Raw genomic sequence first — 25270 nt, 5'->3', positions numbered from 1 at the left:
ATCCCCAAAGATGCCAGTTTAACTTTGGCAAAATATAGGAAGTAATAATTAAATACTTTTAATTATTATCAAGTCTACGTTGTTAATTTCCTTAAACAATACATGATGCGGGAGAATCAACGTATAAGCCTAAATACCAGGAGTACAAACTTATAGTACTGTTTTTAAATATAATTTTGTTCCAAATACATGTTAAAGGTCTACAAGTTTCTTAATGGTGTCTGAGAAGAACATCTCAAAATTATTAATATTGAACTTTTTTATTTTTGGTAGCCATAGAGACTTGCAGCACCAAGAATGTCGGATGTACATATAACTGTACAGAGACCCCCACTGGACCAATATGCTTATGCCCAGTTGGAAAAATCTTAAATGATTCAACCACTTGTATCGGTAAGTTATCATTTGATCATCATTTAAATTAATGTCATATATTCGCTTAGCATAACATGTTCCTTTAAGATAGGTTTCCAATAAGGCAAGATTTAAGTTCATTAAAAAAAATCATATATATATATATATATATATATATCAATGGTGTCGCATGCCCATTTCGGTTGGGTGTGCTGTTATGACTTATGCAACTGGTGCTACAAAATTCATGTCTGTTTGATCATGATTGTTTTTATACATTTTTATTGACGTATGAAAGTTTTAAGCGTATATAGCACATCAGTTTACTCTTTGAATTGGTCTGATGCAATTAATTGTAGGATAACTTTGAATACTGAATTTTAATTTATCAATTAATTTAACCAAATCTGCACAGAGTTGGGGCAATGTGATTGTTTTAAGATACTATATATTAGAAAACAATGATGGAGAATACGTTTTGCCCATATTTACAATGGGAAATAGTATTGTAGTCAAAGGATGTAAGCCTTGTCCTACTCTTCCAAACTTTGTATTTGGTTGGTATATTTGAATTACTCAAAGGAATAAAATTTGGAAGAGGAGCTTGAGGCAGGCGTATCTCCTTCAACTATAATACTATTTCCCATTGTAAATATGGGCAAAAAAGTTATACATTTATCGAAAATTATATATTAAAAACTTGTCTATATTATATATAAAAACTTTCCCATCAGCCCACACTTCAAGCATGCAAAACTGATGAAACTCAGAAAACAAAAACAGCAACTCATGATTAATGACAACATTCAATTGGATTGGTTGACACAACCAATCACAGACCCTAGGTACTATTGTCTTAGAACTCACCCAGCCTCGCTTTCTGAGTGGTTTAAACTTCTTGAACTCTAAGAATTTGACCTGCTGCACCATCTTTTCAAAGGGCACAAAGGTGTATGCATTTTGAAAGCACACACACACACGGGCTATAAACGCAAATGTGATGGAATGTTTATGCATCAAAAAGTGTCCTCTTCATGAAGCATTAGTCTATTGTGTTTATTTACTTTTAGGAATCATGTGAAGTCTCGAAACAAAAAAAAACTTGATCAAAACTGCCTGAATGCAATAAATGCAAAAATATAATATCAGTGATATTGCTATTCGGTGGATGAGCAATGCACACCTGGAATATCCTGATATATATACAGGGTGGTTCAAAATTCCACGTACAAACTTTGAGGGGAGGTAGAGAATATCAAAATCAACCATATTCACATAGGAAAGCATGACTGGAAACGCCACCTGAAAGTGATAGGTGGTGCTGTTCACCAGCACTCCAGGTGAGCAATTGGGGCTTCTTGTTCAAGCTTTTGACATTGTACGAAGAACATGCATCGTTTTACTAATGCTAAGATGGTAGACATGCACTTCATTTACGGGTTAGCTGATGGTAAAGGACAAGCCGTTGTACGAATGTATCATGAAAGGTACCAAACAGATGTGTACCGCATCGCTAAATGTTTGCGCATTTGCATCAGAATTTGTGTCACTATGGATCATTCAGGGATCGCAGGCATGATAGTGGGTAGCCACAATCGACATAAAATCCCGCCATGGAAGAGGTGTTGCATGCGATGGACAGTAATCCAGAGACAAGCACACATGACGTTGCCTCTGATGTAGGAGTATCTTGATCCAGTGTATTGCGCGTTTTGCACTCTGAGTCCTTACATCCATTTCATCTGCAATGGGTCCAGTGACTGATGGTTAAAGATTATCCTCGACATGTGGAATTCGTGCAGTGGTTTCTGCAGAAAAGTGCCTGATTTTCCAACTTGTGTTTTGTTCACAGATGAAGCTTCATTTACCCGTGAAGGGGTCTTCAATCACCACAATGCTCATGTGTGAGCCCATGAAAACCCACACGCTATGCTATCATATGCTGCACAACAATGCGTCGCCATTGATGTATGGACAGATATCGTCACTGACTGTTTAGTCAGCCCATACCTGTTACCACCCTGACTGGACTTCCAGAAGTTCTGCCAGATTTACTGAACAATGTTCCGATGACTGTGCGTTGGCAGATGTGGTTCTAACACAACAGGGCTCCAGCCCATTTTGGCATTTCTTTGCATCAGTATTTGGACAGGTCCTTTGGGACTCAATGGATTGGGCGTGGTGGACCCGTCGCATGACCCATGCTCACCTGATTTATCGAACATTGGTTTCTTTCTATTGGGGAGGCCATTAAAGCCATGGTGTACAAAACGTCTGTTGCCTCTGACATGGACCTTGTGGCAAAAATCGCCATCGCTGCTGCTAATATCTGGGAAACTGCAGGTATTTTCAAAAATGTACTGCAATCAATGCGTCATCGGTGTCAGGCATGCATCACTGCTAATGCTCATAACTTTGAGCACCTAATGTGAAACCATATTATGTATCCAACTACTATTGAACTGTTCAGTTATACCTAATAAAGTTTTTTTACACTACTTACTGCCTTGTGTTATTTCTGTATCTTTGTGTCCCTGTTAGTACCTTCCGATGGTGTTTCCGGTCTTGCTTTCCAGTGTGAATATGGTTGATTTTGATGTTCTCTACCTCCCTTCAAAGTTTGTATGTGGAATTTTGAACCACCCTATATATATAAGTAAAGGTTAAGGCATGGGCTGTACTAGAATTAGGGTCAGTAATGAAATAAACACAAAGAAAATTTTGAATTAAAAATTCAGTAAAATTTAAGGTTAAATATAACTTACAATTAGATTGTAGAATTTTACAAGTATTTGAAATGCTTAAATTTTTTAAAAGCACTGTGACACATTATTATTATTTTCACCATATTTTTTCTGTTATTGTTTTGGATAACAAATATTTCAATTCAGTTAAATTAATTTGTGTTACCTACTGATAAAATTTAGTAAATACAGTGTGTGTCTGCATACTGTGATACTGTTCACTATATTTGTGCTACTGATTTTTTCTCCTGAAATTTAATATTTGAATATTTAATTTTATGCATTTCTCCTGAAATGCATAAAAAAGTAAAAATTAAAAAAAAAACTTGATCAAAACTGCCTGACTGTGATTTTCTAAGACAAAGGAACAGAATTTTTCTTCGGTTCCAAATGAGTAAAATTTGATGGTAACTATTAGTCCTTGGGACAAACAAACTATATATTTGTTTGGGTAAAGGATTAAAACAAGAATATGTATATATATCAAAAAAAGAGGAATACCAAAACAAGAATTTCTTATTTAGTATAAAATACAAATCAGTATTATGCTTCCAATTTAGTAGGCAATCTTGCACTTATTCCTATTGTTGTGTTGGAAAATGTGATGAGTCATCTCCTTTTTCCGACCCAACATAGAGTTAGCTCAGAGGGAGTGGATAAGGACATACTTATTCCTCCAAACAGAAAATGTGCTCATTAATGACCCAAGAACATGTGTATATCCAGATTAGTAAATTCTAAGCTATGTTAAAGTATCCCATAAACTAAATAGAGAAGGTTTGTTAAATCTATTAAGGTAGAAAATCATGTATAAATTCTAAAAGGATGTGTACAAGCTAATAATAATTTTAGGCCATGTCAAAGATAGTTCGTGGCCACGGTATCCAATCGGCAGCCACTGTACGTATGACGACACCACCAAGTGGGGGCGCTGTTTTGGAGTATATAGGTTTCGGCAGGGATTTGAATCTCTCTCTTTTTCTTCTCGTTTGGTCGGTACCTGGTTTCCTGTGCGGAAGGCTGTATAGCTGTGAAAAGCTTGCCACCATGCATAGCAAGAATCTCCCCTTGCTATGTGTGCTACGTGGATCAAAGCTGCAGCTATAGTGCATCCAGATTCCTAAGAAGAAATGGCCACTGATGAGTTAACGTCAGTGTATAATTCAGTGTAAGAGTGTTTCGTTTCATGTGGAACAAAGGAATAGTGAAGCCGCCATTAAAGAAAGTACAGTAAAGAGATCCGAATATCCAGATAAAGCAAGAACGGTAAGCAGAAATCTTTTCATATTAATATCGGAGTAACTGTGGAGTAAGAAGAACTATCCTTTAAGAACACAGCCCATTTCCGTGAAGTGTTACGAGGACTGTCTGCAGTTTGGACATTTTGTCTATATCTAAGGAAAAGGCATTTTAGGCTTGAGCCAAGTAGGAGACCGAGGCTACGAACTGTTTGTGTCTAAAGGATAATAATGTTATACTGTTAAAACCTAATTGAATGTTAACTAAAATTTTGGGGGAGGATTAAGTCTAAAATATAAGAAGGAGCATTGCCTCAAGAAATCTATGTCAGAGTTACTGAATTGACTTGTATATATATGTAATTAGCTTGTGTGATAGTAGATTGGTTATTTAGTATATGCTGTCAGTCTGAGGATAGTTATATATATATAAGTGAAGGAATTTGTGTCAGTATAGAGGATTACAGTGTAGAAATTTTGGATGTGTTAAATTAAGAAAAGGGAGGGAACCCAGACTCTTTTAATTTAAGGATTAACTAACTTGTATCATTGTGTTTTGTGCTAAAATTGGCCTTTGACAGGATTCCACATGGAATTCTAATCAGTAAATTGCAGCATATGGGAATGGACATAGGGTTGGTGAGATGGATAGGAGGGTGGTTGACGGAGAGATATCAGAGAGTGGTTTACTCGGGAGTAGAGTCCACAAGACGGCCTGTGACTAGTGGTGTGCCACAAGGATCTGTTCTTGGACCACTGCTGTTTAATTTGTTCATAAATGATATAGGAAATGATCTGAGAGGAACGGTACATTTGTTTGCGGATGATGCGAAGTTGGGTAGGGCAATAGTGAATGCAGATGACGTCAAAATTTTGCAGGATGATTTGGATAGATTGGAGGTCTGGGCTAAGGAGAATGGATGTCAGTTTAATGTGGCAAAATGTAAGGTTATGCATTTTGGGATGAAAAGATTGGCGGCAGTTTACTGCATTGGTGGAATCCTGCTCCAGGAAATTGATGAGGCACGAGATTTAGGAGTGTTGGTGGATAAGGAATTGAAATTTAGGGGACACATTGCAAAAGTGACCAAAATAGCTCATCAAATCACTTGGTTGCTGAAGAATACGTTGACAAGCAGAGACAAGCAGGTTATTGTTCCTCTCTATCGAGCCTTGATAAGACCCCATCTAGACTACTGTGCTCAGATTTGGTCACCTAGGTTTCTTCTTGATGGGGAGGAGGTGGAGAGGATCCAGAGGCGAGTGACCAAGATGATAGCAGGTCTGTGGAATGAACCGTATGAGAACAGGTTGAGGATTTGTGGGTTGCAAAAATTGGTTGATAGGCGGAGGAGGGGAGATATGATTGAGACATTCAAATTACTGAAGGGTTTCTATAAAATTAATTCAGAAGATATTTTTGAGAACAGGGCTGGTTGTGGGAGGACTAGGGGACATCCATGGAAACTGGGCAAAAGTGTGGTTAGTAAAGGTGTTAGAGCTGGGTTCTTTACTTTTAGAGTAGTGAATGAGTGGAATGCGCTCCCTGAGTCTGTAGTGGAAGCTGTGACAGTGAATGAGTTTAAGGCGAGGTATGATAGATACTGTATGAATGTCAGATAGTTGTGATGAATATGATTTGGGACCTCCCTCGATGAGTCTAATGACTCCCTGGAGTTGCCCGTAATAATAGTAATAAAAATAAACGTATTTCTTTATGTGTAATCAAATGAGTTTGTCATGCTTTCTGTGGATTGAATTACCGCTTGGAAAATTACAAACCGTGCATAAAAAGGGAACCCACTAGTAATATAAGAAACGGGACCACGACTGCATACTTCATGATCCCTGCATTTTCTTTCTCAAGTAATCTTGGTTAGTGTATCAGAATTTAGTTGCCGGCTGGCGCAGTCGTTAAATAATATAAGTTTGTCGGCAAACGAATTAACTGATAATAAGTAAAGTACAAAAATTTAATGATAACAAAAGATAGAGTTTAAGATAGGACAAATGAGAGATAAGATGCTAATAAGACCAACACCACCAAGATATAACACTATCTAGAATTCATGAGAGATTTTAATGGCCAGAAATCAATCATGATGTTAAGAGTTCTGTAAAATATTGCTACACCAGTCAACTGAGGAACCCATGAATGGTTTCCTCAGTTGACATAATAAAATGCCTAGTTAGTCCATTTAAGCATATTTTTGTAGATGCTGTTAGCTCCCAAAATAACTGAAAGCAGTCTTTCTGTCAGTCAACTGTCAGCCTGGTTGGCCAAGTGGTTAGTGTATTCGCTCTCCAGCCAAAAGGCTGTAGGTTCTAATCCTGCAGTGGGCATGGATGTTTGTGATTGTCTATGAAAATACTAGTGGTGGTGGTGGTTGTGGGCAGTAGATGGCATTGGTGTAGTTGCGGTTTGTTGTAGTCGGTGGATTGAGTGGTGGAGACAGAGTTGTAAAGTAGGTACTCTCCCTCGATGAGTCCTTGGACTCCCTGGAGGTGCCACGTAACAATAATAATAATAATATAACTGAAAGTATTGATATCTACTTCTGATTACATTTCTGCTGAATATTTTTTACTGCTGTTTTTTTATGTTTATCTCATTTAACATTTTGAGAGCAAGATGTGGAAAATTTTTCACTTTATTAAAATTAAATTAAACTTGCCAAGAAATTATATTCTTGTTTAATCCTTTATCCAAATTGAGCTATTTGTATCCAAATTAGGCTATTTATATATAGAGGTAGTGACTTCACATCACTTGCCTTAGTATCTCATAATGTAAAGCACACATCCTTTCAGAAGTGTATAATGTTATGCATTATGGGAAGGGTCACCACTCAGACTAGTTTCAGTCTTTACTGAGGTAATGTTAAGATGCAGGGGGTACCTCTCCACAAACTCTGACTGATCTAATCTCATTAATGGGAGCCAGACCCAAAAGAGATACCAAGGTTGAATTAATGCAGAAGTCATATATTTCTTATATACAACTAATAAAAAAATATATATATCACCTTTTTTATTAGTTATCTGGATTAGAGATAGATGTTGAAAGTTTTTTCACTTGGTTATAAATTAAATTACGCTTGCTAAGAAATTATCTTCTTGTCCAAGTGTAAGCAAACAAAGTTTGTATGTGAAGGTTATAGTCCTAAACCAGTCAGTAACAAATCAGGAGGCTTCCTGGTCAACTGGCACATAATCCCTGCCACCTGCCATGTAGAAGGGAGAAGAAGAAGGTTTTAAAATTAATCACAGCATATTTTCAGGCTGTCCAATTTTGGTTTCTTTTAATGCCATTTTATCACATTCGCTGCCAACTACAAGTATACTCATAGTTGGTATAAGAGCCTCAAAAGCCAACTACGAATATATTCGTATGTCGATTACCAACCTCCTGTATCAAGCACGAGTTAACCCTTAGTATAAGTACCTTAATTTGGACCCTTTGCTTGTGAATAAAGTGGAGAGCACATCTGGGGGCTTGGTAGAAAGGAAATAATTTCAGCTAAAATATAGTATATTATATATGTGCCTCAGACGCCAACTACAAATATACTCATATATCGATTACCGACCTCCTATGCCAAGCACGAGTTGACCCATAATTTGTAAATCAAATTAAAACTAATAAAATCAATAAAAATAATAAAATGAAATCAATAAAATAAAAACAAATTTATTCAAATTATGAATGATACACTTTAAAACAATTTTCTACGCACAATGGTGGTTTTCCTGGCAAACAGGACGATAATAATGTGTTTTGCGTCATTGTTTTCGTGTACATACTCGGCATGGCTTTGTCAGGCGATTCTTTTTTTCTGTAGGTGGTAAAATTTCCAAATAATGAAGATCCCGAATCCTGCCGATATTCTGTGATGCTGTAAGCTCATCCATTCCAACAAAACCTGAGATAAATCGATCTCTAAATTTTAATGCAGTCATTGCGTTTCCAGTAATTATATTATAAAATTTATGTGCATTTTGAATATATATATCAAAAATGCATATTGCCAATTTCTTTGGCCATCTAATTGTCTTTTGTAAGGCAGAATAGTAAGAAAGCATTTGATCAGAAAGATCGATTCCTGACATACCCAAATTATAGTCCCTAACGATATTTGGTTTTAATTGAATTTTACCATTCTGATTTTTCACTTCAACCATTTCAAATTTGTGCATATTTGAAATGGGAAAAACTTCCCTCTTATCCTTCCATTTGCGATGATGAATTCATTAAATTCATCATCACTCATATTAGCATAAACTTCTAATTCTTTATCAGTAAGTTTTCTTTTACTGGTCATGGCACAACTGAAGGTTTTTAGAGACTAGACGCAATAAACACAGTCATCAGCACATGTAATATATAGGTGGGGGTGATACGAGATTACTTGTAGTTGGCGTATGAAACAAAATTCTGTCCGATAAGTCGGCTATGAGATTACTCGTAGTGACCTTGAAGACCCGAAAGCACTTGGCATGTGGGAACAAACTATGCCCGAGGAGCATGGCAGCGAACGTGTTAATGTACAAGTTTGTACTTCTTAATTTATTTGCGTTTTCAGACAAACTTTTTTTTTCTTCTTTCAAAATGACAGCCTCATCCTTTAGGTCTTCTGAAGCTCCTTCTCTATATTGCATTCTACTTGTAAGACCTACTGCATGTTAAATCTAGAAGTCTGATTTTTTATCGCTTTTGTGTATTAATATAGTTGAATATGTATGCCAAAAATCATATGAAAATTCAAATGAAATATTTCATTTGAAGTATTTATGAGAAATACTCTCTATAAAAGAAAGATAACTGCAGCTTTTTTTTTTTTTCATATCTCGACATATTTATATCTTGTATCAAGACAATTTTTTCTGACCTTCTTAGTCATGTGAAGTAAGCAGATTACCAGTTGAGAGTTTTTATGTCACCAACAGTAATGTAAAATTAGAAGAAAACATTAAAAAGAATTATTTTACTTTTATATCAGTCACTTAACAATGAAAGTAACATAACTTATAGCATAGCAGTTTGAAGTGTTTTTAAAATTTTGTACTTTTTAACCAGTTCTACCTAGCTAGGCAATAAATTAACTGGTACTCACCTCTTAAATATAATTTATTTACATATCACCATCACATCCAGTGTATCCTTTTGTATCAATTTTAATAGTAAGTAAGTCAATTTTAATTTTAAGAGCTACCATGTAAACATCAAACATAATCATTCAGTCATGGTGAAATAACTTTTGATGCTTGAGTGACTATAATAATTTCTAAACTCTGAATTTTTTTCTCTGAATATATAATTATACCTGCAATATTGCTACAACAGATGTTGTGAGCATGGCTTATGGTGACAGTATTTAGTTTTATTAAAATAACTTTCATGGCAAAATGGTAGAATGGTAAAAATTCTAATGATTTGCTGAATAGAAATGGCTGCCGTAATTAATAGGATGCAGAAAAAAATCTATCTAAAAAATAGAATAACCAAATAACCCACTCACTTTCATCAGAATTCAAAATTATGCAGCTTTAATTTAATTTTGAATTTAATGATTTCAGATGAAAGTACCATAAGTGAGACAAGGGTTAGGTAATCCAAGAATCCTGCTCTAGAGATTAGAGGCCCTTGGTGGCTTGAAAAAAAAAGCCACCAAGGGCCTTCAATTAACATAGTGTGGTCTTGACATCAAGTAATGAAAATCATCTATCACCTAAAACAGCTGATGTGCATTTGGTTTCAATTTCTATTAAAAAATATTGAAAGATTGATTCTATTTTTTATATTTTAATGTTTTTAACCATTATATTTGATAATATTTTATCCAATATGTATAAACTTTCTAATTGTTTTGTATCTTACTTCTTTTTAAGACTTTGATGAATGTGCTATACCAGGATCATGTAGCCAGCAGTGTGTTAATAGTAAAGGTTCCTTCAAATGTCTTTGTCAGAAGGGTTATTTACTGGTTGCTAATCATCATGTTTGTAAAGCAATAAGTATGATTACATTTTGTACAATACTATTTTATTCTTATCAATTTACCTGTATTAATGAAGTTTAAAAATTTTAGTTTAGGAACTGAAAAATATGCATTAAAATGGATACTTTTATGTACACTATATTTTGAGAAGTATTTAGATACCAGTAATGTTCTGGTCTGTTCTCCAAACTGCTCATTTTGTATTATGAGTCTGGAAAAATTATTTATTGGTGTTGAGACCTAATACAGTGAGTCAGAAAAACTTGATTATTTGGGTGGAATGCTGAGAATTTGTAAACTCAGCTAAGGGATACAAACATAATAACGATATGAATGTCAATAAGTACGATTATGAATTTGGTGAGGGTCGACTTGTCTGTGCGTTGGGTTTTGACATCCTTAGATAGACTCAAACAATCAGTCTGGGGATGGAAAAGGGAAAGTTGCTTAACTGGGCCAACTGGACTGTAGATGTAAGTACACAAAAAACACTAGGAAGAAACCTGTTATGTCTATATCAATAGACAAATGCCAAGAGCATCAGCAACAAGGGGTTGAGTTTGCTGCATTGGTTAATATAGTAGTTTCCAAACTTTTTTGGTTCACGGCACCCTTAGTATATCAAAATATTTCCACAGTGTCCAAAGTCAGAACATAGTTCTACCTAACAGTTGCAGTATGCAGTTATTTCAGTCAAAATATTGGAATATTTTGCAGCATTCCAGGGCACCAGTTTGGGAACCACTGGGTTAATATATTTGGTATATGATTATTGACATTAATGAAATTTAGCACTCCAGATGTAGTATCTGAAATCGAATGTAAAGAATATAGTATTTTTAATAAGGGCAGAAGGGATAGCAGAGGAAAGGGGCTACTACTAATAATGGTTCAGATGATTTGTATACAATTTGGGTAAAATCTAATGAAAACAATAATATTGTTGAAAATTTATTTATCACTAGGTTAGACTATAATAGATTTAGTTTAATCCTTTATCCCAGTGAGAGCAAACAAAGTTTGCGCCTGAAAATATCTTCAGGACTAAATATAGTGTTGTACTATCTTATCCAGTAAGTAGTGCAACACCAAGGCAACTCGTGGCAAAGGTGGAGCAAGCTACCAGGCACTTCTAACCCAGTATCTCCCATAATGCAAAACACATTTCCTATGTGGATATGTATACTGTTATGCATTAAAGGGATTGGCCATCTACCCAGACTAGTTTCGACCTTTATTGAGGTCTCTTCAGTGGGAGCCAGGCCCAGAGCTGGAGATACCAGGCAGAAGCAGTAGCAAGTCATCTGTGCCTATGGGAGTTGCCAAAAGGTTTATCACCTTTTTTTTTAAAAATTACTCTGGATTTAGAGAAAGATGTTGAAAATTTATTTATCACTAGGTTAGACTATAATAGATTTAGTTTAATCCTTTATCCCAGTGAGAGCAAACAAAGTTTGCGCCTGAAAATATCTTCAGGACTAAATATAGTGTTGTACTATCTTATCCAGTAAGTAGTGCAACACCAAGGCAACTCGTGGCAAAGGTGGAGCACCAGGCACTTCTAACCCAGTATCTCCCATAATGCAAAACACATTTCCTATGTGGATATGTATACTGTTATGCATTAAAGGGATTGGCCATCTACCCAGACTAGTTTCGACCTTTATTGAGGTCTCTTCAGTGGGAGCCAGGCCCAGAGCTGGAGATACCAGGCAGAAGCAGTAGCAAGTCATCTGTGCCTATGGGAGTTGCCAAAAGGTTTATCACCTTTTTTTTTAAAAATTACTCTGGATTTAGAGAAAGATGTTGAAAATTTATTTATCACTAGGTTAGACTATAATAGATTTAGTTTAATCCTTTATCCCAGTGAGAGCAAACAAAGTTTGCGCCTGAAAATATCTTCAGGACTAAATATAGTGTTGTACTATCTTATCCAGTAAGTAGTGCAACACCAAGGCAACTCGTGGCAAAGGTGGAGCAAGCTACCAGGCACTTCTAACCCAGTATCTCCCATAATGCAAAACACATTTCCTATGTGGATATGTATACTGTTATGCATTAAAGGGATTGGCCATCTACCAAGACTAGTTTCGACCTTTATTGAGGTCTCTTCAGTGGGAGCCAGGCCCAGAGCTGGAGATACCAGGCAGAAGCAGTAGCAAGTCATCTGTGCCTATGGGAGTTGCCAAAAGGTTTATCACCTTTTTTTTTTAAAAATTACTCTGGATTTAGAGAAAGATGTTGAAAATTTATTTATCACTAGGTTAGACTATAATAGATTTAGTTTAATCCTTTATCCCAGTGAGAGCAAACAAAGTTTGCGCCTGAAAATATCTTCAGGACTAAATATAGTGTTGTACTATCTTATCCAGTAAGTAGTGCAACACCAAGGCAACTCGTGGCAAAGGTGGAGCAAGCTACCAGGCACTTCTAACCCAGTATCTCCCATAATGCAAAACACATTTCCTATGTGGATATGTATACTGTTATGCATTAAAGGGATTGGCCATCTACCCAGACTAGTTTCGACCTTTATTGAGGTCTCTTCAGTGGGAGCCAGGCCCAGAGCTGGAGATACCAGGCAGAAGCAGTAGCAAGTCATCTGTGCCTATGGGAGTTGCCAAAAGGTTTATCACCTTTTTTTTTTTTTAAAAATTACTCTGGATTTAGAGAAAGATGTTGAAAATTTATTTATCACTAGGTTAGACTATAATAGATTTAGTTTAATCCTTTATCCCAGTGAGAGCAAACAAAGTTTGCGCCTGAAAATATCTTCAGGACTAAATATAGTGTTGTACTATCTTATCCAGTAAGTAGTGCAACACCAAGGCAACTCGTGGCAAAGGTGGAGCAAGCTACCAGGCACTTCTAACCCAGTATCTCCCATAATGCAAAACACATTTCCTATGTGGATATGTATACTGTTATGCATTAAAGGGATTGGCCATCTACCCAGACTAGTTTCGACCTTTATTGAGGTCTCTTCAGTGGGAGCCAGGCCCAGAGCTGGAGATACCAGGCAGAAGCAGTAGCAAGTCATCTGTGCCTATGGGAGTTGCCAAAAGGTTTATCACCTTTTTTTTTAAAAATTACTACTTACTGGATAAGATAGTACAACACTATATTTAGTCCTGAAGATATTTTCAGGCGCAAACTTTGTTTGCTCTCACTGGGATAAAGGATTAAACTAAATCTATTATAGTCTAACCTAGTGATAAATAAATTTTCAACATCTTTCTCTAAATCCAGAGTAATTTTTAAAAAAAAGGTGATAAACCTTTTGGCAACTCCCATAGGCACAGATGACTTGCTACTGCTTCTGCCTGGTATCTCCAGCTCTGGGCCTGGCTCCCACTGAAGAGACCTCAATAAAGGTCGAAACTAGTCTGGGTAGATGGCCAATCCCTTTAATGCATAACAGTATACATATCCACATAGGAAATGTGTTTTGCATTATGGGAGATACTGGGTTAGAAGTGCCTGGTAGCTTGCTCCACCTTTGCCACGAGTTGCCTTGGTGTTGCACTACTTACTGGATAAGATAGTACAACACTATATTTAGTCCTGAAGATATTTTCAGGCGCAAACTTTGTTTGCTCTCACTGGGATAAAGGATTAAACTAAATCTATTATAGTCTAACCTAGTGATAAATAAATTTTCAACATCTTTCTCTAAATCCAGAGTAATTTTTTAAAAAAAAAGGTGATAAACCTTTTGGCAACTCCCATAGGCACAGATGACTTGCTACTGCTTCTGCCTGGTATCTCCAGCTCTGGGCCTGGCTCCCACTGAAGAGACCTCAATAAAGGTCGAAACTAGTCTGGGTAGATGGCCAATCCCTTTAATGCATAACAGTATAAGTATACATATCCACATAGGAAATGTGTTTTGCATTATGGGAGATACTGGGTTAGAAGTGCCTGGTAGCTTGCTCCACCTTTGCCACGAGTTGCCTTGGTGTTGCACTACTTACTGGATAAGATAGTACAACACTATATTTAGTCCTGAAGATATTTTCAGGCGCAAACTTTGTTTGCTCTCACTGGGATAAAGGATTAAACTAAATCTATTATAGTCTAACCTAGTGATAAATAAATTTTCAACATCTTTCTCTAAATCCAGAGTAATTTTTAAAAAAAAAAGGTGATAAACCTTTTGGCAACTCCCATAGGCACAGATGACTTGCTACTGCTTCTGCCTGGTATCTCCAGCTCTGGGCCTGGCTCCCACTGAAGAGACCTCAATAAAGGTCGAAACTAGTCTGGGTAGATGGCCAATCCCTTTAATGCATAACAGTATACATATCCACATAGGAAATGTGTTTTGCATTATGGGAGATACTGGGTTAGAAGTGCCTGGTAGCTTGCTCCACCTTTGCCACGAGTTGCCTTGGTGTTGCACTACTTACTGGATAAGATAGTACAACACTATATTTAGTCCTGAAGATATTTTCAGGCGCAAACTTTGTTTGCTCTCACTGGGATAAAGGATTAAACTAAATCTATTATAGTCTAACCTAGTGATAAATAAATTTTCAACATCTTTCTCTAAATCCAGAGTAATTTTTAAAAAAAAAGGTGATAAACCTTTTGGCAACTCCCATAGGCACAGATGACTTGCTACTGCTTCTGCCTGGTATCTCCAGCTCTGGGCCTGGCTCCCACTGAAGAGACCTCAATAAAGGTCGAAACTAGTCTGGGTAGATGGCCAATCCCTTTAATGCATAACAGTATACATATCCACATAGGAAATGTGTTTTGCATTATGGGAGATACTGGGTTAGAAGTGCCTGGTAGCTTGCTCCACCTTTGCCACGAGTTGCCTTGGTGTTGCACTACTTACTGGATAAGATAGTACAACACTATATTTAGTCCTGAAGATATTTTCAGGCGCAAACTTTGTTTGCTCTCACTGGGATAAAGGATTAAACTAAATCTATTATAGAAAACAATAATAGTAATAATGACTCATGTAGCAGTGAGTTTGAGGCTGTCTAGTGTGGAATGGAGGCTAACATGATGCTACAGTGTTGATACAGACCTGGCAGTTCAATTTGCGGAGGACAAAGAAATGCATCCCCAAATTAATCTGATGGATACTAAATGAGTAATTCTTATGATTGACTTAAATTTTCTGAACATTGAATGAGTACCAAAAAAAACTTGTAATAAGAATGAAGGAGAATTTATTCAGCTGATGCGAGACAATTTTCTTAAGTAGCATAAGGAGCAAGAAACTTTAGGCCAAAGATTGGTAAAGCCAATATTGTCTCTTTGTTCCCAAAAGTCCAACTATATCATTTTATACTGTAATGATATTAATCTGTTTAGTTCGTAGTGTGCACAAAATGTGTACATTGTTATAGCATATCTTAGTATATTTTGGCATAGTGCTTTGTAAATTAATGTTTTTATGCATGTAGGAACTATGTCTTTTAACCTGTAAGGTTTGTTAGTTATTGCCTGGAGTTTGTTTTGTAGATGACTTATGTGGCTGTTCCAGTTCATATCTGCATCTAGGTAAATTCTAAGGTATTATATTATTTCAATCTGAGTGATGATGTGGTTTTACTGTTCTGTGTCTTTTGTATGTTGGAGAATGGTTGTTGGATGATAATATATTTATTATTATTATTACGTGACACCTCCAGGGAATCCAAAGACTCATCGAGGGAGGGAACTTACTCTACTCTCTGTCTCCACCACTCAATTCACCAATCACAACTATACCAATGCCATCCATCACCAACCACCACCACCATCACTAGTATTTTCACAGACAATCACAAACATCCATTCCCATGGTGAGATTCGAACCTGCAGCCTTTTGGTTGGAGAGTGAAACACTAACCACTCGGCCAACTGGTTGACTCAGTGAATTTCTGAATATCATTAAGATATTCAGAAATTCACTGAGTCACATAGACTTACAACATGACATACAGTGAGCAGATGTATGTAATGTTGTAAGTTGTTTGGGCTATGCTTGTGTTATTATGGATGTGGATATGCTGAGGGATACATTGAATTATGATAGATGGATGACATTGAAAAACAGAGTACAATTAATGGTAAGGTGACAAGCGGCATTGACAGTGAATTAGTGTGTGTAACTGGCAATAAAATAGCTAAAGTGAATGATAGCAAAACCATGATGCAATATTTCAAAACTGAGGTGAAAAATTTGAAGTGAAATAAAGAGAATCGGAGATATGTATGGAAGAGTGAAGAAGATGAAAACAAATGATGTTGGTATGAAAAAGATAACGAAAGACCCTTGAGTGGCGTTGTATGACAATTCAATTATTAGAGGTATGGTAAATGAGAAGATAAACAAGGTTTGTTATTTGGGAGGTAAAATGACTAGAGTGATTGAGGTGTTGGATATGAGGAGTAAGCAAGCAAAGAAGTTAGCAGTGGTAGTAGGACAAATGACTTGATTGGGAACAAGGAGAATGTAAGAGCAGGAGGTTGTTGAGAAGGATAAAAGATAGCATGATAGGAAAGAGTCAGCGTGTTGCCTGGGTACGAGGGTGATAAGATGATGCAGACGAGAATTATGAATATGTAAAATTTGGAGAAAAGATTCTGCCTGTGGTAAAATCGTCTGCATTGTTAATTTATATCCTGTTGTGGATGGTTGCATTTCTTTGTTCTCTCTGCAGTAAAGGCACCTACATTCCTCATGTTTTGTATTGGATTTACATTGCCAAGTTGTTTCCGAAAGGCCTGTAAAATGGAGATTCCTAAGACAATTCCTTCACATTATATGATTTCCATCAGATGATTCATGCATTTGTCACACTTCACGACTCACCTTTCTTCCCTTGAGCAACTTCAGCGTGACTGTAAAAAATGGCAATGGCTTTGTTCTTCACTCGTTATTGACCACGGTCCACTCTGTCTACAAATTTCAGCACACAAAATTTGGATACTACTTAGCCAATTTCAGTGAATTATACATCTCTGTCTTCAGTGTGAGTAGAATTACCTTGCAATCTTTTCAGATTAAAAACAGGAGTTAAAACCACTTTATTATTATTATTATTATTACGAGCAACTCCAGGGAGTCCTTAGACTCATCGAGGGAGACCCCAAATCATGTTCATCACACCTAAATGGTATTCATACAATATCTATCATACCTCTCCTTAAACTCATTCACTGTCACAGCACCCACCACAGACTCTGTCAGCCCATTCCACTCATTCACCACTCTAAAAGTAAAGAACCCAGCTCTAACATCCATACTAACCACACTCTTGCCCAGCTTCCATGGATGTCCCCTAGTCCTCCCACAATCAGCCCTGTTCTCAAAAATATCTTCTGAATTAATTTTATAGAAACCCTTCAGTAATTTGAATGTCTCAATCATATCTCCCCTCCTCTGCCTATCAATCAATTTTTGCACCCCACAAATCCTCAACCTGTTCTCATAAGTTCATTCCACAATCATCTTGGTCACTTGCCTCTTGATCCTCTCAATCTCTTCCCCATCAAGAAGAAACCTAGGTGACCAAATCTGGGCACAGTAGTCGAGATGGGGTCTTATCAAGGCTCGATACAGAGGAACAATAACATGCTTGTCTCTGTTTGTCAACGTATTCTTCAGCAACCAAGTGATTTGATGAGCTGATTTGGCCACTTTTGCAATGTTCCCCCTAAACTTCAACTCCTTATCCACCAACACTCCTAAATTTCGTGCCTCATCAATTTCCTGGAGTACAGTTTTACCAATGTAGTAAACTGCTGCTAATCTTTTCACCCCAAAATGTATAACCTTACATTTTGCCACATTAAATTGACATCCATTCTCCTTAGCCCAGACCTCCAATCTATCCAAATCATCCTGCAAAATTTTGACATCATGTGCATTCACTATTGCCCTACCCAACTTGGCATCATCCGCAAACAAATGAACTGTTCCTCTTAGATCCTTCCCTATATCATTAATGAACAAATTAAGCAGCAGTGGTCCAAGAACAGATCCTTGTGGCACACCACCAGTCACAGGCCATCTTGTGGACTCTACTCCTGAATAAACCACTCTCTGATATCTCTCCGTCAACCACCCTCCTATCCATCTCACCAACCCTATATCCATCCCCCCATATGCTGCATTTTACTGATTAGAATTCCATGTGGTATCCTGTCAAAGGCCTTAGCAAGGTCCAGTAGAATCACTGTAAACCCATTACCCTTATCCCGTTCAGCCGTCACTATGTTATAATACGTGAGCAAGTTACTGAGACATGATCTACCCTTCACAAAACCATGCTGTCCCCGATACAGTATCCCGTTTTCATTTATCCAATCTTGTATTTTCCTCTTGACTATTTTCTCCAAGACCTTGATAACGATTCCTGTTATGATGATTGGCAGGTAATTTTCAACAGCAGCCTTGGAACCACCTTTATGCAGCGAAAATATTCCCCCCCCCCCTCCTTGGGACTGACCCAGACCCGAGGCTCAAATTAAACAAAATGGTCAAGGGCACTGACAATTCTTTAGCCGCTTCACGTACGACACGATCTGGTATACCATCCAATCCCACAGATGTATTGACATTTAGGTTTCTGTAATAGACTATTTACCTCTACTTCATTCATCACAATTCCAGTGTAAGCTGTTGGTTCCTCCATTCCTGCAATGTCACCACCTGGATGATATACTCTTGCAAGTGCTCACTCAGTAATTCCACTATATCGCCTGATTTGGATACCTCCCTACCCTCAGCATTTTTTAAAATCATTCTGCCATGAACATTTTTCCTTTTACTTGCAACATATTGAAAAAACTGTTTGGGATTCTCTTTAGCCTGCATGGCCAATTTTCTTTCATAATCCGCTTTTGCATTTCTTACCACCCTTGTTACCTTCCTGGCCTGAGCTTTATACTGTTCCTGCACCTGCTGGTCACCTTTCTCCTTAAATTCCCTCCACAATTGTTTTTTTTTTTTTTTTGCAGCTCAAGCTTAATAGTGTTATTCATCCATTTAACCCCTACTTGATTTATTATTCGGACTCTTGGTATACAGTCAACCATTGCCTCCTGCAAACACTTCTTAACTACCTCCCGTGCACTATCAACATCCAGCCCTTGCAGTTTTACATGCCATGGCACTGAGCCAAGCACACTCCTAAGCTTGTCATACTTACCAGCACGGTAATTCCACATGTACCCTGTCTTAATTGTAAATTCCACTCCTTTAGCCACCTCCCAAGTCATGACCTTATGATCACTCTCACCAATTGGTGACAACATGGTCATGTTCGTTACAGCCAGATTCTCAGATGCAATTATTAGGTCAAGCACTCTCTGCCCCCTAGTATTTTCCACTACATGCTGTCACAGATAGTTGTCCCTTAATAACCGCATAAAATCCAATTCCTTCCTCCCATGTGCCCTCTTCTCCTTCCAGTCAATGTTACCATAATTGAAATCACCCATAATAATTACCCTCCTTCCACTCATTTCTTCCATTTGCCTATGCATACTATCCCCACCATCTATTCCATCACCTGGTCTATAGTGGCACCCAATTGCATATTTTGTTCTGCTAGCCTCTATCTCACACCAAATAGCCTCAAATGTGCTCTTTTCTCTATCCTGCAGTTCAACTTCTATACTCCTTGGCTGCAACTCATCAGCTATCATCAATAACACTCCTCCCCCCTTTTTATTTTCCCTGTCACTCCTGAACATGCTATACCCGTCACATTCAATCCCATTAGCTTTATCATCTTCTGTCATCCATGTTTCACTAATACTAGCAACCTGTGGCCTGGAAGTGCTAACCAAGGCCAAAAACTCTTCCTTCTTGTTCCTAATACTCCTGGCATTAGTGTACATGAATTGCAGAAGCCCGTTAGTCCCATCCCTACTTTGATGCCTTATACTAAATATTCTGATCTGTTGTCCTTCGTACTCGCTTGGGCATATTATACTCATTCATACACTCAACTGCCTCCCTAAAGTCTGCATATCTACCCCCCCCCCCCTTCATAAATCTAGTTTCCCCGAGTCTGTACTTCCACTTCATTCATCAACACTTTTTCAAGCCTCCGTACACCAAATCCATTCAAATGTAACCCATCCATCTTATATAAATCCTTTCTCCCATCGAACTCACTCCACAAATTCCACACCACTCTCCATCCATAACCCACGCATAAAGTCATTGGCAATTATGGCCCTCCTTCTAAACACTTCACTGTCATACCGTGGCAAAATACTTACCATCCTAACTCTCTCACTCCTCTCTTTTGCTACCTCAAGTAATTCCCTCACATCCTCTATCATTTCCATTTTGTCTTCTTTCAAATCATTTGTTCCTGTCACGACTATCATTTCTTTCACCCTCTGTTTTTGCACTCGAATAGACTCGCTGACGTTCTTTATGTTCGCATCCAGTCGGTACGATTTCGTCAAACTCTCAACTATCACACCTCTTAATAACGATTCTCTGTACAGCACTCACTCCTTCATTTTATTTACGTTTACGAACATTCTCTTATTTTTAGTATCAGATTTTCGCCGTTTATTAGTCGGTATGTTCGGTACACATTTTTGCATACGCTCCAGTTGCTGTTTTGCTCTGTGTATCGCTCCGCTCAACCGTGCGATTTCACTACTTGCATCTATCTCACCATTTTCATTATCATTTAAATCATCCATTCGTTCTGTATTTCTACCTTCATTTACATTTTCAATGACGCTCTCACACCTATCTGGTACTACCTCGCAATTCTTTATCACATCACTATTTTCTATATTCTGACTTTCTTTAACAATATCACTCTCGCCACCCGAAACATGCTTTAGATCCTCATTCTCCTTACACTTTCTGCACATATTAACTCCACTATCACCATCTAACCAGACTCCACTTCGCAAAGCATACATCTCACAGACAGCACATTGCATAAACTCTTTTATATCAAAACTCTTAAACAAACATGGTGACCTGGCTGCCATTTTTTTTAATCGGTGCCATATGGATGCTATCTTATCTTAAAAAGAATAATTAAAATAACACAGTAAACACACAAAAATCACACAGACACACTAAGAAACGAAAAGCAAACAATACTACGTAAAATTCTAGTAAAATTGCACTTTAAACCGATAAAAATGGGAGCAGCAATAACAGTGTGTGCGCACACTTGTGTGTGTGTGTGTGTGTGTGTACACACGCAGTGCCCTCTGTCGTAGTTCATCTTACAAGTAATAATAATAATAATAATAAAATTATTATTATTAGAGTCTGAGATTTGACTATTGTAATGTTTTGTATACATTAATAGCTGATATCTTTAAAACTTAGAACTGTTATTATCATATAGTTTTTAAAATTGACGTAACAGTCAATCTATGAAACTCCACAATATGGGAAGCCTGAGACCCAGTGGACCAATTTAACCTCCCAACTGGCCAGGATGTATATATATACGTCCAGCAAATCCTGGATCGATTTAGAACACCTGTTGAAAGAACATGGATATGAAGTGTAATTTGGCCATCATGCCCATTAGAAGGTGCGATAATTCTTCATGCTGACGAGAACACTTAACCAGATTACCTTGTGTATGTAGCTATGTTCAGTTACCTATAGCAAGAAACACAGTTGCTTGCCATTTGCTCAGTAACTGGAATCTAAGTTATATTAGACTAAATACCTACAAGTTATTTATTTACTACTTATTTTATCATATAATTATAGTTTTAAATGCCAGTGCAAATAAGAGATCCTTTCATACTTTCTTCACTTAATATTGTGTCACTTAGGAAGATCAATTTCACTATCAATTTTTTTGCTAATTATCTTAGTCACCGATTTTTTCCCAGAACTTGAGTCAAGATAACTATTTTTGTCAATTATATTATAAATTCATGAAAATTCCAATCTTAAAATAAATACAGCCTTCATCTGTTCCAAATTAAGTTTTCTTTATTTTTTATTCATAATCTTAGTTCAAAGATTAGTTCACAGATTGTGTGCTTTTATAATTTTGCTTCATAGAGAACTATACATAAATCTTGAATCATATCACGTAATGTATAATTTTTATAATGTAATCTGTAGTTCCTTGCACTTCAACTTTCTTGGTTTCCCCTCGCTCACTCACTACAAATTGGAATAAATGGCGATTATAAAGTCGACTGTTATGTACATATTTTATGCTAATTTTGATATTATGCAGCAGTTTTGAAGTAGCGATACTTTCCCTACAGTTTATCATTCGAAACATGCATGGTGCATGCATCAAAATGAAATTTTATTTCCAAAATTTTCATAACAAAGTTAAAATTGTATTTCACCTTTGATCGCTAACCCTCCAAAAAAAACGATCACCTGCCCCACTCCACATACACACATATACTTCTAAGTAACGTATGTGCACTTTTTTTATTTGAATTCGTTACTTTTCCAAAGTAATTGTACCAGATAACTTTTAATATTCTGATGCTGAAATTAAATTGTGATTATTATAAATGAGCAAACTTTGTATATTTTCTCATTTATATTATATCTTAATAATATAAATCATTAAATTATGTGATATTGGGAAAATGTTTAAAAAACAGTCATCCTACAAAAGCAATATCAAAATAAAATGTTTCGAATATCTGTAAATCAATCAGAAAGATGTAAAAAAAACCAAAAAAAATTCAAAATTCTGTGTGTATTCAGCTATTGTTAGGGACTTTTTAGTGTGTCTACTGGACATGTTCTTTCCTCACTTTCTCAACAATTTTCGTTAGCGTACAGACTGTTACTCGAGCAGAAAGAAATGTTAGCAAGTATATCACCCCAACTCTAAAATCCAGAGTTGGGTTGACAACAATGGTATTATCTTTGATGGATTTGCTAAAGGGAGATCATGTTTTAGTAATCTACTTACTTATTACAATAAAGTGATTGCTTCCTTGAACAGAGGAGAAGGATACACAGTAATATACTTGGATTTCACAAAGGCTTTTGATAGTACCTCATGATAAGTTGACAGTCAAACTAGAGCAGATGGAGTTGGATATTAGATTAGTGCATTGGATTGGAGACTGGTTATCTGATAGGTATCAACAAGTTGTGTATGGGGGTGCGATATCCAGGGAAAGGAAAGTCACTAGTGAAGTGCCTCAGGGGTCTGTTTTAGGACCATTACTGTTTAACTTGTATATTAATGATATTGGTAAAGATTTGGTTGGAGATATTCAGTTGTTTGCAGATGATGCAAAGTTGGAATGAACCATAAAGAGTAGTGAAGATGTTGTGGCCTTGCAAGAAGATGAATAAATTGAGTGATTGGGCATGGAAATGGGGATGTGAGTTCAATGTTGCAAAATGTAAGGTTTTAAAATTTGGAAAACAAAGATGGGATGCAGAATTTATGCTTGGTGAGAATATATTGTTGGAGGTAGAGGAAATAAGAGATCTAGGGATGATAATGGATAAGGATCTAAAATTTAGGTGACACATCACCAAAATTGTGAAGACAACACAAAGGCTTCTGGGAATGATGCAGAGGACACTGACTCTATACCCCCCCCCCCCCCACAAAAAAAACGATTATGTAACACATATGCACCTTTACTTTTTAAATAATTCAAATCCCTTTTTTCAAGATAATTGCATCAAATAATTTATAATTTTTCAATAATAAAAATGAAATTGATCATTATAAATTCAGAAATTATTTTAGCATAAATACTGTATCAGTCTGTAATAGAAATGTCAGTATTTCTGTGTTAGGATGTCTGCTAATCAACAACTGAAAATGAAACAAGACATTCTTGATGTACTACAGCTTGAGGCACTTTAGTGTGACTTCTGACGAAGTGTTCTCTCTGTTCTTTCTCAATAGCAGTGAGAATAATCTAAGCCTTTAGATTTTCCTCAGCTAAGAGGATTATTATTGAGTATTTCTAAGATGTAGATTATTTCAGAAATAGCAACCAGTAGAAGTGGTAATATTTAGAATTATTTTAAGAAAAAAAAACAAAAATAACACTACTGAACTTTCTTTTGTGTGGTATGCATATAAAATGTTTTACATGATGATAATATAGCATAGTATTTCTAACACTTAGAATAATTTCAGCAGAAAGCTGAACAGCTGATTTTATATTGCAAAGAAATAGTACAGAATTAAAAGCTTTGATGGTACAACAATATTATTGCCTTATTTGTTTTGTCAAAACGGTAAAATGAAGTAATAGTTTTTGAATACTGTCTGTGAAAGCTTTCAAACAGTAGAAATTTAGGGTAGTTATGTAATTGAGTTCCAGGAGAGGAGAAGGAGGTGGGGGGAAGCAGTAGAAAATCTTCAAAATGAGCAAAAGTTATTTTGAATAACATTACTATATAAATTACTGTAATATGAAGGATATCCATATAGGATATCCTTCATATTATATTTTCAACATATCTACAGTGGTTATGCACTAGATATTATAGTAATGTACATCCTAAAAAAAAAAAAAAATCTGTTGCAACCTTAAGCAGAGGACAAAGAGTCCCTGTTAAAATATCATTGGATATAAATATTTGATACTAAAAAAGACTCACAATCAGAAACCAAGTAATTCTGCTTAACATCATTTGTTGTTCATAAAAACAAAAAAAGAATCATTTCTAAAACTGAAAGGTGACAATCCATATAATGGTATTTTGCAAGGAATGAAAGCAAAAGATCATATTTATTTAAAAAAATGTTATTTAAAAAATATAAATATTTGATTGTTTAATGCAAACAAACATTTGAAAATTTGCAAAAAAAAATTGCTTCTGTATTGTCAGTAAAGTGAAAGAACATAAAGAACACACAGCAAATTTGCTACCTAAATAGATTCATTTCAAAGATTCATTTTAATCTGTGGTCATTTCAGAATTGATTATTTATTTTTGCACATGTGAAATTCGATTTTATTTTTG

At 36.4% G+C, this 25270-nt stretch overlaps 1 protein-coding gene across 1 annotated transcript in view; it reads left to right on the top strand.

Annotated features, from left to right (window-relative positions):
• Positions 1-25270, top strand: part of mgl (low-density lipoprotein receptor-related protein megalin) — an 890817-nt gene that overhangs the window by 257820 nt on the left and 607727 nt on the right. The window contains exons 26-27 of the mRNA XM_090412774.1: positions 274-393; positions 10226-10351. Coding sequence (XP_090268900.1) covers positions 274-393; positions 10226-10351 — 246 coding nt within the window. The remainder of the gene's footprint in view (positions 1-273; positions 394-10225; positions 10352-25270) is intronic.

This window comes from Typopeltis vanoorti, chromosome 23 (assembly GCF_054136105.1).
Source record: "Typopeltis vanoorti isolate ZY-2024b chromosome 23, IOZ_Tvanoo_1.0, whole genome shotgun sequence".
In the NCBI taxonomy this organism is placed as follows: Eukaryota; Metazoa; Arthropoda; class Arachnida; order Uropygi; family Thelyphonidae; genus Typopeltis; species Typopeltis vanoorti.
This window is presented reverse-complemented; position numbering and strand designations above follow the sequence as displayed.